Source organism: Babylonia areolata, chromosome 20, assembly GCF_041734735.1.
Source record: "Babylonia areolata isolate BAREFJ2019XMU chromosome 20, ASM4173473v1, whole genome shotgun sequence".
Taxonomy (NCBI): domain Eukaryota; kingdom Metazoa; phylum Mollusca; class Gastropoda; order Neogastropoda; family Buccinidae; genus Babylonia; species Babylonia areolata.
In genome coordinates, this window is record NC_134895.1 from 13,626,009 (window position 1) to 13,640,986 (window position 14,978).

Genomic DNA, 14,978 nt, shown 5'->3' on the forward strand with positions numbered 1-14,978 from the left:
ACGTACAACAATTAAAAAAAAACAAACAAACAACTCCAACCGACCAGACTTGACCTTAAGGGTGTAGACGCCAATAGGTTGTTAAACGCCAACAAGTAGAAGAAACAAAAAACAGCTCCAACCGAACAAACTTGACCTTAAGGGTGTAGACGCCAATAGGCAGAAAGATTTAAATAAAACAGACATGCACACAAAAGCAAGAAAAACTACTATTAACTCTCTCCATACGAACGGCGAAAGAGACGACGTTAACAGCGTTTCACCCCAATTACCACCATCAAAATATTGCAAGCGGAAGGCTCTTATACTGAAGACGTGAATGTTGACAAAGAATACCACAATTCTGACGACGGAAGCTAAAGGTTGGGTCATTGAGACACCCACTGGACATCCGAGAGGTCTATGTAGAGGAGAAGAGAGGACTGGCCGTACTGAGTGAGTTAAACTAAAAAATGAAGAAGGTAAAAATGAAACGCCTTTTAGCATAACTCCAGACGTACAAGACAGATATATATATATATATATATATATATATATATATATAAAAAAAACTCTCATTGGGGCTGTTTCTTCTGACACCCACGTCTCCCCTACACAATTGTTTTAGATGGAAACACACAAGTGAGTTCCACAGTTCTTGACATATTTCCCCATGACTACCACTGACGTGTTGCTGCCTGCTAATTCCCCGAACTCACCAAGTCACTCTGGATAGGTGGCATCTCGCCTGGAAACTTGTTACGTTGGAGCTCCACCTTAAATAATGTACATGTCAATTTAGAACACACCAAAAAACTAAAGGCCGTGTGTGTGTGTTTTACAAATTGAACTTGCCGTTTACGAAAACGAATGATGAATTTATGGTGCTGTTTCTTATTCTGATACAGAGGGTCTTGAAATAAATGTTATTTTGGAAAGTATCTCTTTTCTTGTGTGATGAATCACGTTGCTGTTTTCCATCAGGTTCAGTCGTGTTTGTATTCAGTTTGGATATGTTTTACATTATAACCTTAACCGTTCCAGATTTGTACAACGTCGTGCTCTCCCAACAGGTGGAAAGTGGCAGAATGGTTAAAGCGCTTATCTGCGAATACAGTGTCCGTGAGGGTCTGGGTTCGATTCCCGCTCTCGCCCTTTCTCAGTAGTTTGAGTGGAGAATCAAACTGAGCGATAAACCGAGGCGCACTGATAAAGAACCCATGGCAACAAAAGTGTTGTTTTCTGGCAAAGAGTAAATCCACTCTGATAGGTACACACACACACACACACACACACACACACACACACACATATATATATATATATATATATATATAGAGAGAGAGAGAGAGAGAGAGAGAGAGAGATTAAATAATGTCCAAGCCCAGACGTTTTTCCGTAAAGTAATGGAGCACACACACACACACACACACACACACAGTATTGGTTAATCTTTTAACCATATATATAGATATAGAGAGATTATGCACTCAAAGCCTAAGCGCGTTGGGTTATATTGCTGGCCAGGCATCCCCATAGCGGCTGTGGTGTAGCGTATATGGATTTGTCCGGACGCAGTGACCTCTCCTTGAGCAACTGAAAACGAAACTGCAACTGAATTGTGCGTCAGACTCGACTGTGGGCGGAGAGATTGGGTTGTGTGAGTAACAAGGCTTTTGCAGTACAACAAAACTACAACGGTATTTTTGTCCCTCCGGATTTGCGTCACCGATGACTAAGGCAAGGACTCAGCGTAAGCATAGAAACGAAGGGGCAGTTTAAACTTGAAACAAGGTCACCGCGAGAGCATACCGTAAACGGTTATAGACTTGTGGGACTTTTGTGGGGTTCTAAATTTATCTTATGATGAATGAAATCGATGATGATGACAGTGTTGATGTAGAAGTCCATTTTTATTGTATTGTATTGTATTGTATCGTATCGTATCGTATCGTGTTGTGTTGTATTGTATTGTATTGTATTTTTCAGACATCTCTATGTGAATTTTGGAATTATCCCCGCAGGGAGAATACGTCACTACAGTGCAACGCCACCGTTCTTCTTTTTTTTTTCTCCTTTTTTTTTTCTCGGTTTATCGTCTCATCTGAATTATCTTATATATATATATATATATATATATATATATATATATATATATATATATATATATATATATATGAAGGGTTAATGAGGCTCGGAGAGTAAATGATTAACAAACAATAAAGTGTGGCAACTCTCTCCATCCTCATCTGGATACTCTTGGTATCCAGATGTGAAAGTGGGGATGTGTTGGACACACCCTGCGTAGAGGACAGGCCCACATTCCATGCCACGCCTTGGACTGGAACCCACAGGGGAAGCGGAAGAGGGGACGACCAGTCACCACCTGGAGAAGAACTCTACAGGCAGAACTCAAGTCCACCAACATGACCTGGGGTGAAGCCAAGAGAACAGCCCAAGACAGAGCGAGATGGAGATCTGCAGTACGGGCCCTGTGTTCCGACCGGAACGAAGAGGATTAAGTCAACTCTCTCCATACACATGGTATACAACTCCAGGTCAATGCTGCTCATGTTTGTGACTACGAGATAACATTGTACTCTGAGCTTTCTCTTCATATTATATCCCATGTCAACAATGCTCGAAAAATGTAAAGAACTCCAGCGTTGATCAGGGACCAAACCCAGTCTTCTCAATACTCAACTGACTCGGGTCAGGAGCCATGTTAGCCCACGAATTCTCGCAGTCCCACGATTTCTCTCGATACCGTGGAATTGCGAGAAAGTGTGGTCGTTTCCCTCCCACGTTTTCTCTCAATTACGAGAAATCGTGGAGGGGCGCCCCTACTCGATCTTTCTCACAATGTGTGAGAAAGGTTTGGGAAGTCCCCCTTATTATTTATGAAAAAAACCCATTTCCTTTGTCATCGGGGTTGGTATCTAGTCTTTTACCAGCACAAAAGAGAGAGAGAAAACTGAGAGAGAAAAGGAAAAGAGAAAGAGGGAGACAACGACAACGACAATCATAATGATGGGATTGCGAGAAATCGTGGGCTGACAAGCCAGCCACGGTCCCAAGAAAAGAAACCCAACAGTGATATGTCTCGGATAATCTTCGAACCCATGCCCTCTCAAGCCACGAGAAAGGTCAATCAGTTTGCCGCGGCGTTTGATAGAATAGAACGTTTTCAAGTACCCGCGTCAGAAACAAGGAACAAGGATTCAAGAAATAAAAACTCCCATCTCGACAGATTGTGGGGGAAAAAAGAAAAAAGAGAAAAAGAAGAAGACGAAAAAAGAAAGAAAGAAAGAAAGAAAGAAAGAAAAAATCCGGCGATCTCATCAAACAGTGACCAGTTATAGGCTTGTCATAACTATTGCCGTGTGTGTGTGTGTGTGTGTGTGTGTGTGTGTGTGTGTGTGTGTGTGTGTGATCGCATTTGATGTTTCCATAACCTGGTTCTCACGTCGTGAATATGATTTCCATGAAGCTGCTGTTCACATTCATTTAAGTATATACCTACTATGATTTCGATTTTCATCCCCTTCCTAAGTGTGTCACACTGTGAAAAGGCTGAAAGTCTGACATGTTGAAATCTCCCCCCCCCCCCTCTCTCTCTCTCTCTCTGAGATAAAACCTGATATATGAGATTATATAAAAAAAACACACAAAAAACAAACACCCCCCCCAAAAAAAACAACAACAACAAAAAACAAACAAACAAAAAACAACAACAAACAAACAAAAAACAAAAACAAAACAAAACAAAACAAACCCCCCCAAAAAAAACCAACCAAACAAACAACAACAACAACCAACAACAACAACAAAAACTAACAAAACAAACAAACAAACCAACAGAAAAAAATAACAACAAAACCCGGTAATTTCTATAGAGCCAACATGCGTATATGTGTGTGCAAGTGTGTTGCGGATGGTGGTGGTAGTGGTGGTGGAGGTTGCGTGTGTGTGTGTGTGCTTTGTATAATTCCTGTTTGTTTCTACGCTAAACAGAGACGTTTCTGTCACAAAACCAGTCATCAGCATTAAAACATGACTCTCCCGAATTATTTCCTGTAAAGCCAAGTTGGATTTTCCGCTACAAACGTGTTACTTTTCCTTAAGAACAATGTGCATTGAAATTTCGTACTGGCTTCCAGTTCGTTCTCTTCTAGTACTGGTAGTCAGCTTCAGTATCAGTCACAGTGTGTGTGAGTGTTTGAGAGAAGGCAAATCTGCAAATGTACCCAGTTCTCATTTGGGTGATGTGCTGATGAAGGTATGGTCTCCATGTTGTGTTGTGTTACGTTGCGTTGCGTTGCGTTGAGTTGCATTGCTTTGTGTTGTGTTGCGTTGAGTTGCATTGCGTTGTGTTGTGTTGTGTTGCATTGAGTTGCATTGCGTTGTGTTGTGTTGCATTGAGCTGAATTGCTGTGTGTTGTGTTGCGTTGAGTTGCATTGCGTTGTGTTGTGTTGTGTTGTGTTGTGTTGCATTGAGTTGCATTGCTTTGTGTTGTGTTGCGTTGAGTTGCATTGCGTTGTGTTGTGTTGTGTTGCGTTGCGTTGAGTTGAATTGCTGTGTGTTGTGTTACTGATAGTGACACTGTGTTGTGTTGTTCTATGCTGTGTTGTATTGTGTTACTGTGTGGTGCTGTGCTGTGTAGTATTGTTGTATGGTGTCGCCTTTTTCGTTGTGTTGTCAGCTATATGTCCGTTTCACATCTCCCAAGAGAAATTTACATGGTGCCGTGCTGTGCCGTGCTGTGCTGTGCTGTGCTGTGCCGTGCTGTGCTGTGCTGTGCCGTGCCGTGCTGTGCTGTGCTGTGCTGTGCTGTGCCGTGCTGTGCTGTGCTGTGCCGTGCCGTGCTGTGCTGTGCCGTGCTGTGCTGTGACGAGTGGTAGTGTATTACGTCGCGTTGTATTATACGGTCCGAATTTCACACAGAGAAATTTGCTATACAATGCAATGCAACACGATACGATACGATGCAATGTAATTCAATGCAATGCAATTTAATACAGTACAACACAATACAATACAGTACAATTCAATACGATATGATACGACACAATACGATACGACACGATACGATACAATACGATAAGATACAATACAATGGAAATCAAAGCACAGCAATACAAAGTAATACAACACACAACATAAACTTATTGTGATATAACACAACACAACACAACACAACACAACACAACACAACACAGTGAACGTATTAATTTTATCTGTTTTAAATCCCCAAAGAAGTTTTTTTTTTCCCCTTCGAGGTAAGCGTCAGACTTCTCAGCTCAACACAACAGCAGCACTTCACGAACAGCAACACTTACACGTGACTGTATGTCAATTTCACATCAATTTATGTACTCATGATCATCCTTATGAGGATGATGAATCATTATTGTATGCTTGTACATGGCAACAAAACGGAACGCATATGATGTGTTTTGTTCTAAGTCAAATACTGATGAATGCACAGTTGTTGATGAAACTCCAGATATCTACGTAAGATTACAAATACTTTGTAAACTGTATTTAAATCTTCATCGAGAGGCACAATACCCGTGAAATGGCTATCATATTTTCACAAATGTGTTCATATTCGTCGAAAGATACGGCTCTTTAAACGTCGTAATTATAGAACAAAAGTGTCTCATTTGTAGGTGTAGGATCATTAACGTCCCTTTCTTTCTGCCTGCACTCGTCAGTTCTATTCATCTCCGCCAAGAAGTTTTCACACAGATCTGTCTGTTTACCTGTCACAGCCTCATTAATAGGAAACTGTGGATGGTCGTACTGAATCTAGTGAAAGTTTTGATTATGGATCTCATGCCTTATTTCGAAATATATTTATATACATTGAAAGACAGTTTGAAGAATGTATGGAAAAAAAAGCAAAGAATTGCGTGGAAGGTTTCGTTGTGAAAAAGTTCAGAATTGACGTCTCAAATAATGTATGGATTATTTCCTTGTTAATCTAAAAAGCACAGAACTGGCCTTAAAATAACATATGGATGATTTCTTTGTGAAAAAGTACAAAATTGACGTCTAAAAGAATGTATGTATGAGTTCGTTGTGAAAAATTACGGAAGTGACGTCTAAAATAATTCATGGATGGTTTCGTTGTTATAAATATAGAATGGACATGTAAAAGAGTGTATGGATGGTTTCGTTGTTAAAAAGGACAGAACTGACCTGTTAAAGAATGTATGGGTAGTTTCGTTAAAAAGTAAAGAATTGGTCTATAAAAGAATTTATGGAAGGTTTCGTTATGAAAAAGTTCAGAATTGATATCTAAGATAATGTTTGTGTGGTTTCGTTGTTAAAAAGTGCAGAACTGACCCCAAAACAATATATGAATGGTTTCTTTGTGAAAAAGTACAAAATTGACGTCTAAAAGAATGTATGTATGAGTTCGTTGTGAAAAATTACGGAAGACGTCTAAAATAATTCATGGATGGTTTCGTTGTTATAAATATAGAATGGACATGTAAAAGAGTGTATGGATGGTTTCGTTGTTAGAAAGGACAGAACTGACCTGTTAAAGAATGTATGGGTGGTTTCGTTAAAAAGTAAAGAACTGACCTATAAAAGAATCTGTGGAAGGTTTCGTTCTAAAAAAAAAAAGAAAAAAGTTCAGAATTGATATCTAAAATAATGTTTGTATGGTTTCGTTGTTAAAAAGCGCAGAACTGACCTCTAAAAGAATGTATGTATGAGTTCGTTGTGAAAAATTACGGAAATGACGTCTGAAATAATTCATGGATGGTTTCGTCGTTAAAAAGTACAGAACTGACATGCAAAAGAATTTAGTTTCATTGAAAAAAAAAAAAAAAAAAAAAATTGGACTGACCTCCCGTGTATTTTTAGGGCCCCCCCCAACATAAGACACGAAGGGTGATCTTTTACTGACAACTTTACCCCCATTATATATCACTATTATAATTTCTTCCTTGATTTTCTGATATCACACCTCATGTGCAGCTTTAGAAAGTCGATGGGTTTGATTTTCATTTTCATGCAGATGGTAAACTACTGTACTGTGAAGCACAGTGTCTTAGGAGGTATGTCATTGTTCCGATACTGACGAGTTTCATTATAATGTCTCCCATAGCATACACATATTATCCCAAAAACAGTCCAAAGTCATTTTCAACTTACGTTTGGTTGCATGCTCTTTTTACATCCTCATCTTGAGAAGAAGAAAAAAAAGCAAGCTATTTTTGGTTGAAAATTGATTGTCATTGTTTACATGCATTTATTTTTGTGTGTAATATTCTCTTATTCAGTACCGCCCCCCAAAATTTTACGTTTGCCCCCCCCCCTCCCCCCATCCACCCCCAAAAAAAATGAAATGAAGAGATTTTATGCTGTATCTAAGGCAACAGGAAATGCTAACATGCAAGTTTTAGCGTTGACATTAATAAAAAAAAAATTGTGGTTTCTAATTGTGCAGTTTTAAACCAACGGGGTTTTTTTGTTTTGTTTTTTTTGGGGGAAAAAAACAACCCACACACCATAAGATGACGTCTTTGATGGTCTCGAAGGAAGCATACCACACGTCATCCCTTGATGATGAACCCTTAAGGGGCCAAACCATCAACACGGCTGTCAGTATAACCATCCAGGCTGTCGGTGTCTTCGCCTTTATCTTCGGGCTCGTCGGTAACAACCTCATGTTGCTGGTCGTGTACAAACATCGGCACGAGAAAAGGTTCCACACAGGGTTCATCGTCAGCTTGGCGACGGCGGACTTGATGGTGATGGCGTCTTCCCTTCCTTTCCTTCTGGTGGATCTCAGCTGGAGGGAAAATCCACTGGTCGACCCGACACACTGCAGGTACGTTTGGATTGATTGTGGTTGTTGTTGTTGTTGTTGGTGGTGGTGGTGGTGGTGGTGGTAGCGGGGGTAGTGGTGGTAGAGGTGGAGGAGGTGGTGGAGGTGGTTATGGTGTAAGTGGTGGTGGTGGTGGTGATTGAGGTGGTAGAGGTGGTGGAGATGGTGGTGGTGGTGGTGATAGAGGTGGTGGTGGTGGTAGTGATTGAGGTGGTGGAGGTGGAAGTGGTGGTAGAAGTGGTGGTGGAGGAGGTGCTGGTGGCAGAGGTGGTGGTGGTGGTGGTGGTGTGTTGGTGGTGGTGTGGTGGTTAGGCGAGGTGTGTGTGTGTGTGTGTGTGTGTGTGTGTGTGTGTGTGTGTGTGTAAGGTGGCAGAATACAGAGTCTGTGAGGGTCTGGGCTCGAATCCCTTTCTCCCAAGTTTGACTGGAAAACCGAACTGAGCGTCAAGTCATTCGGATGAGAGGATAACCCGAGGTCCCGTGGACAGCACCGCAGTTGGCGCACTGAAAAAGAACTCATGGCAACGAGAATGTTGTCTGTCCTCTGGCAAAATTCCTGCAGCAGAAACCCACTCTGATAGATAGCCTGACATGAATATATGTGCATGCATTCAGGGCCTGACTAAGCGCGTTTGGTTATGCTGCTGGTGATGCATCTACCTAACAGATATGGTGTAGAGCATATGGATTTGTCCGAACGCAGAGACGCCTCCTTGAGAAATTAGCACTGAAATCTGAAAACTCTCTCTCTCTCTGTGTGTGTGTGTGTGTGTGTGTGTGTGTGTGTGTGTGTGTGTGTGTGTGTGTGTGTGTGTGTGTGTGCTAACACGCACGCGACATGTGTGTGTATGTGTGTGTGTGTGTGTGTGTGTGGCAAAACTGAAAACTGTGTGTGTGCTAACACGCACGCGACACTGACGTGCGTCTGTGTGTTTATGTGTGTGTGTGTGTGTGTGTGTGTGTGTGTGTGTGTGTGTGTGTGTGTGTGTGTGGGCAGACTGAACGCCGCGGTGCTGAGCGTGAGCTACGCCACGTCCATCATGACGGTGACCATGATCTCCTTCTACCGCTACGTGAAGGTGTGCCACGAGCCCCTCTTCGCCTCGCTCTTCAGCCCCGCCAAGAACCGCTGCCTTTGCCTGGCCATGTGGCTCCTGGCGCTGCTCCTCAACTCCCCCATCATGCTCCAGCAGGTGCCCACGTACGGCTACGACCCGAGATCCCACCTGTGTAACCCGTGCGGCGGGTGGACGCATCCCCACTACGGCAGTGTCGGCACGGCGTGCATGCTGGGGCTGCCCCTTCTGCTGGTGGCCTTCTTCAACCTGTGCATCTTCCGCCGCTGGGCCGGCAGCAGCCGGAAGCAGAAGAAAACCCGAAAGCGGAGGAGGGCGGCCAAAGCGACGTGGCAGAGCTACATCTCCGTGTCCCTCACCGACCTCAACACCGTCGGTAACGGCGACGCCAGGGAAGGCAGCCTCAACCTCGAGTTTCTCGGCGGCTGCAGACCGCGCGTCAGTGAGTGTTTCTCCAGCATCACCAGCAGCACGCTGATAGGGAATCCGGTGGCCACGTCAGCCAGGGAGGTCCCCCGGTCCTCAGAAGATTCCAGAAGAAACGACCAGGAAGGAACCCGCAGGGCTGCAATGTTTCATCTGGCCTCAGACCTTCCCATTTTTCACACAACCGAGTCCTCCGCCGATGCCGGCAACGTGGCTGGCGCCAGTTTCCGCAGAGAGGACGTGTCCCTCAGACTGCACGACAGGCTGATGCGAACGTCTCTCCTGTGCAACGCTCTGGATCTCAACACCTTCCCTCCTCTCCAGTGCCCCACTGCTCCGAACGTTCCCAGGAATCACGACTTCCCCGGAACGAGCCTTGGGCGAGCCAGAGCTCCAGCCACTCTCCAGAATTCTATCGTTCCAGAACTCTGGAACCAGAGCATCAAGCGCCAAGTTTCTCTCCTTCCGGACGCTTCCAGCAGGAACGGCATGGCCCAAACAACCGCTGAACGACCTCAAAGTGGTGACTCCGTGATTGTGGACCTGTTGGAATGGAAGGACTCGGAGGGAGCTGACAAAATGAGCGAGTCTTCCTACCTGAGCACCTTACCGACCAGGAGAGGCCACCAAGCGAGCAAGAAGAGCCTCTACCCCAGCATAGACCGAAGCGTGCAGTACATGGCCCGCCGCAGAAAGCCAGCGCGCCCGAGCGGAAAGGCTCCCCCCAGTCACGGCCCTTGCTTGGTCAGGTCCTTGCTGGTCATTTACCTGTGCCTCTTCGTCTTCTACACGCCCTTCCTGGTCTCCCTGATCATCTCCTTCGTCCTCCCAGACGCTGTGCCGCCCGAGGTGTTCGTGACCGCCACGCTGCTGCTGTGTGTTAACAGCACGGTCAACTGGGTGGTGTACGGAGCCATGAACACGGTCTTTCGTCGGGCCTACCTCAGCACGCTCGAAGGCTGTTTCCAGTTTATCTCTGATCGTTTTCGTCGTCGTGGCGCGTCAACGGCTTCGTCAGCTGGACCTGCGACGCACCATGACAACCAGTGACGCTTTTTGGTTTTTGTTTGTCGTCGTCGTAGTTGTTTTTTTTTTTTTTGTTTTTTTTTGTGTGTGTGTGTGTGTGTGTGTGTGTGTGTGTGTGTGTGTGTGTGTGTAGGCGCGCGCGCGCGCGGCGCGTTGTTTTTGTTAATGTTGTTGTTGCTATTAATGTTTGTGTTTTTTCTGCCCCATTATCCACGCTTTTTCAGTTGCATTAATTACTTTCAAGTCGTTTATCCAGAGTCCCGCAAACACAGCCGTACCCAGCGTCGTCTTCTGCAGTCCCGATGCAAGGCCACACACTGGAGGAGTCCCAGCACAGCTGATGAGTCACTTCGGTGGTGTTCAGTCGAAGGTAGTGCATGTATTGGTTCATGATTCAACATATGGAGGACATTTCCTAGTAATCCCCCAGCTGACGACAATAATTGCTTTTTCGCTGAGCCAAGCTGAGCAATTGTCTCCCCAAGAGCGGAGACCGCCACCGCCCCCCCCCCCCCCCCCCCCCCCCCCCCCCACTCCCACCCTGCGAATCTGTCGACACGAAAAACTGGCAGTAACTGACCACGAACATGTATGTAAACAAGAAATTGAAACCGATGTCACCATGAGAATGGGCAAGACAAGCAACACATTTGTGTATATTATTTTAAAACATTCTAAAAAAATGATGTTGGTCTAAAGCATTGTAGCAGGTAAGTTTATTGTGACCACGTTGTAGTGGTAGAAGGTTATGAATAAATAGTCCACAATGCTACTTTACTGTTGTAAAAAAATGCTTCAATGTTTCATTGTTTAAAAATAAAAAACAACAAAAATCAATTTGTTTCATAAAGACTTCATTATCGCAAGGAAACGTTTCAACATGATTTCATTTTTTTATGGTAAGAAAATGCTTTGATAATTAATTATGTCATTGTAAGAAAATGCTTCTATTTGACTTCATTGTTGTAAGAAATAGTTTCAGAATGATACGTCATCGTTGTCATAAAACACTTCAGTTTGACTGAATTTTTGTAAGAAAATGCTTCAGTTGATTTCAATGTTCTGAGAAAATGTTTCAGAATGAATTCATTATTGTAAGAAAATGTTCCAATATGATCTTAATTGTTTAAAGAAAATGCTTCCAGGCTTCGACGTTTCGTAGTTGTAAGAAACTGCTTCAGTAACTTCATTGTTCTGAGAAAGCGTTTGAGAACGACTTCCTTCTTGTAAGAAAACGCTTCAGTAACTTCATTGTTCTGAGAAAGCGTTTGAGAACGACTTCCTTCTTGTAAGAAACTGCTTCAGTAACTTCATTGTTCTGAGAAAGCGTTTGAGAACTACTACCTTCTTGTAAGAAAACGCTTCAGTAACTTCATTGTTCTGAGAAAGCGTTTGAGAACTACTACCTTCTTGTAAGAAACTGCTTCAGTAACTTCATTGTTCTGAGAAAGCGTTTGAGAACTACTACCTTCTTGTAAGAAACTGCTTCAGTAACTTCATTGTTCTGAGAAAGCGTTTGAGAACTACTACCTTCTTGTAAGAAAACGCTTCAAGATGATTTTGTTATCTTCAGATGATTTCAATGCTCTGAGAAAACGTTAAACATGTCAGAATGACTTTATTGTTGTTAGAAAACGCTTCAATATGATCTCATTGTTTCAATAAAATGCTTCAGATTTGTAAGAAAATGCTTCAGACGACTTCATTGGTCTGAGAAAAGGTTTCAGAATGACTTCATTTTTGTAAGAAAATGCTTCAGTATTACTTTAATGTAAGAAAATGCCTCAGTTATCTTCATTGTTCCGAAAAGAAAAAAAAAGTTGAGAATGATTTCGTTATTGTTAGAAAGCCCTTGTTTATGACTTCTTCGTTGTACGAAAATACTTCAATATGAACTCGTTGTTGTAACAAAGTTTCAGAATGATGTCATTGTTGAAAGAAAACGTTCAGGATGTCTTCACCGTGAAAAAAAAAAGTTTCAGAATGAGAGGAAATTCTTCAGTATTTTTCATTTATTCTATCATGACTTCATTGTTATAAAACTAACACAACACAACACAACACTTCGATATGACTTCATTATCGATTGAAAACCCTTCAACATGACTTCATTCTTGCCAGAAAACTCTTCAATGCGTTTTCATCGTTGAAAGAACTTGGACTCATCAAAATGGTTTCTTTGTTGTACAGAAACGTTTCAACATTTCATTGTTGGAAGAAGACTTTTCAAAGTGACTCAAATGTTGTGAGAAAACTATTTGATATGATTTCATCATTGTGCGGAAACTTTTTGGGGAGAGAGGGGGGTGCGAGGGTATTCTTGAGTATACCTACTGGTATATCTGCCATTGGTGATTTACTGAAACCTTGATACCGCCATTCCTGTAATAATTATGTGAAATCGTGTTCAGTCGTATGCACCCTCCCGCCTCCTCACTCCCCACTTACTCGGGAGGGTGGGCACCCAACTTACAGTCCAGTTGATGTTGTCCCCCCCCCCCCCCCCCTTTTTTTTAAATATTTTATTTTATTTATTTATCTATTTATTTCTTTTATCGATGCGTTAACTGCATTGAAATCTTCACCGTTGACGCCTTCTTGTATCGAATTTCGTCAGCGTGACATCATTGTTACCCTTCAATGTCGTCATCATGAGTTCGCAGACAAAGAATGTTTTCGTTATGAACTCACTGGAATATGAAAGGTTTTCACTGTAAATTATTGTTATAGGAAACGCGTTGTTAATGAAGTCAGTGCTGTGAAATTATTTTAAACAACCCTGTTGTTGTAAAATCATTTCCGCTGTGATTTCACCGCAGTGATGACTGTTGATTGTGTGACGAACGTGATACTAACTGAATGGTCCAGCGCCGCAGTTTCGATCCCATGTTCATGTAGTCTGCTGGCTCCGAATCTCAGTTGCAGATCCTGGTGGGTTGAGTGTGTGTGTGTGTGTGTGTGTGTGTGTGTGTGTGTGTGTGTGTGTGAGAGGGAGAGAAAATATATAACTATATGTATATTGTTGTTGTTGTTTTGTTTCATTTTTATTTCTATTTTATCAATCCATTCATTTATTTATTTTTCCTTTCCTTTTTTTTTTTCTTCTGATCATCCAGGTCCACATTTGTGTACACTTGTAATCCATGTCCGGTAACTCCTATTTTAGTATCCTAAGTTCATGGGCCTATTTCAACGTCAATTTTTGTGCATATTTGAAGCGATATCAACTCTGGTAAATGTTGTGGTCCATCGTCTGTTCTGGCATTCGACTTCTCCTTTGAGCATTATTGTGCTTAATTTTGATACAGATTCAGTTGCTAAACTGCTAAACTAGTATGCAGTCATCTTGCAAGGTAGAAAAAAACCCACTTCTTCTTAAAAAAACAAAACAAAAAAACAAAGGTGCAAAATGAAAACAACAAACATGGCGGCTTGAGTCGACAGTCGTCGGTTCGCGTTCTTCATATCAGTCATTTCGCATAAGTTTTAAGCCTGATTCTTGGCTGGAAGTGTAGCTTACGTGCTACATGCCATTAACCATACGCCTGCGCGTTGTAAGGAGCACAAACAATACATTGAAATAGGTCCCGGAATTCAGGATACAAGTATAAGACATTATTTCCGTGTACCTGTTTGTGTACAGAAACACGAATATCCGCAACATGCCCCTATCTCCGAAAACGGAGTTGGGTTGGTGAAATGATGGTATAAAAACAGTCAAACGCTTAAAAGTCCACTCTAATATGAATATGGGAGCTGCAGCCAAAAAATGCAGAAGAAGAAGAAGAAGAAGGTCTCCTTTTGTGGCTTTGATTTTACAATAAATGTTTCTTCATTTTTAAAGAAATCCTATCGAAACATGTGTTTTCCCTTTTTTTTAATTTAAATTCTTACATTTTCTGCTTTTTCTCGAGAAATGCGTACATTTAACAGTCGTTGTTGCAAGAGATGTATGTGTTGATGCCGATATTCAAAAACATTTTATGCTGTAAAAAGTTTGCGAGATATCAAATTTCTTCATTTGAACTCCGTTGTTGCAAACTTTTCTTGTTTTTTTTTTCTTCTTTTTTTTTCTCCAAGACATTACTTCAGACCCATTATGGAAGACATTGTTTTCTTTTCTCGTTTCTGCTTCATTGTTCCAAGAAATTGTCTTAGTTTGTACTTGATTGTAACAAGTCACATTATTACTTTAGTATTGCGTGAAATGTCTTCATTTTCAGTTGGCCTTGATCGTTGCGCGGTGTTATTCATTTCTACTTCAGCTTTATAAGGACTGTTTTTGTATCGTATGATGGTCAGTCGTGTCCGACTATGACCACCAGAGCAGCAGAGGAGGCAACTGCTGTCCTGACTATTTGGGCTAGAATTTAGTAGACTGATTATAGTGGAGAGTGTCTTGCCCAAGTTACGTCCCCACTCTCTCGGCCAAGAGGGTCTTAGGACAGTCGGCGTTGGGATGGTTCCCAAAGGCCAACTAACCCTCAAGGCTGCAGCACTAAGAGCCAGTGCAATTTTGCCTCCTAGTTTGAGAGTCATAGTTTGACTTCTTGTATAAACAGCGTAGTGGTGGACGGGTGGAACAACACCCTATAGGAACCGGGATTTTGTATTCACCCTCTTC

The 14,978-nt window shown here is 42.3% G+C and overlaps 1 protein-coding gene across 3 annotated transcripts; it reads left to right on the forward strand.

Annotated features, from left to right (window-relative positions):
• Positions 1–4,040: 4,040 nt before the first annotated feature.
• Positions 4,041–14,231, forward strand: LOC143295227 (uncharacterized). Of its 3 annotated transcripts, none has more exons than XM_076606804.1 (3): positions 4,041–4,258; positions 7,446–7,829; positions 8,824–14,231. In XM_076606804.1, the coding sequence occupies exons 2-3, from the start codon at positions 7,513–7,515 to the stop codon at positions 10,376–10,378; spliced, it is 1,872 nt and encodes a 623-aa protein (XP_076462919.1). In that variant the 5' UTR covers positions 4,041–4,258; positions 7,446–7,512; the 3' UTR covers positions 10,379–14,231. The 3 variants fall into 3 exon arrangements, with proteins under 3 accessions (XP_076462919.1, XP_076462917.1, XP_076462918.1); XM_076606802.1 differs by having other exon boundaries at positions 7,513–7,829; XM_076606803.1 differs by having other exon boundaries at positions 7,537–7,829.
• Positions 14,232–14,978: the final 747 nt, after the last annotated feature.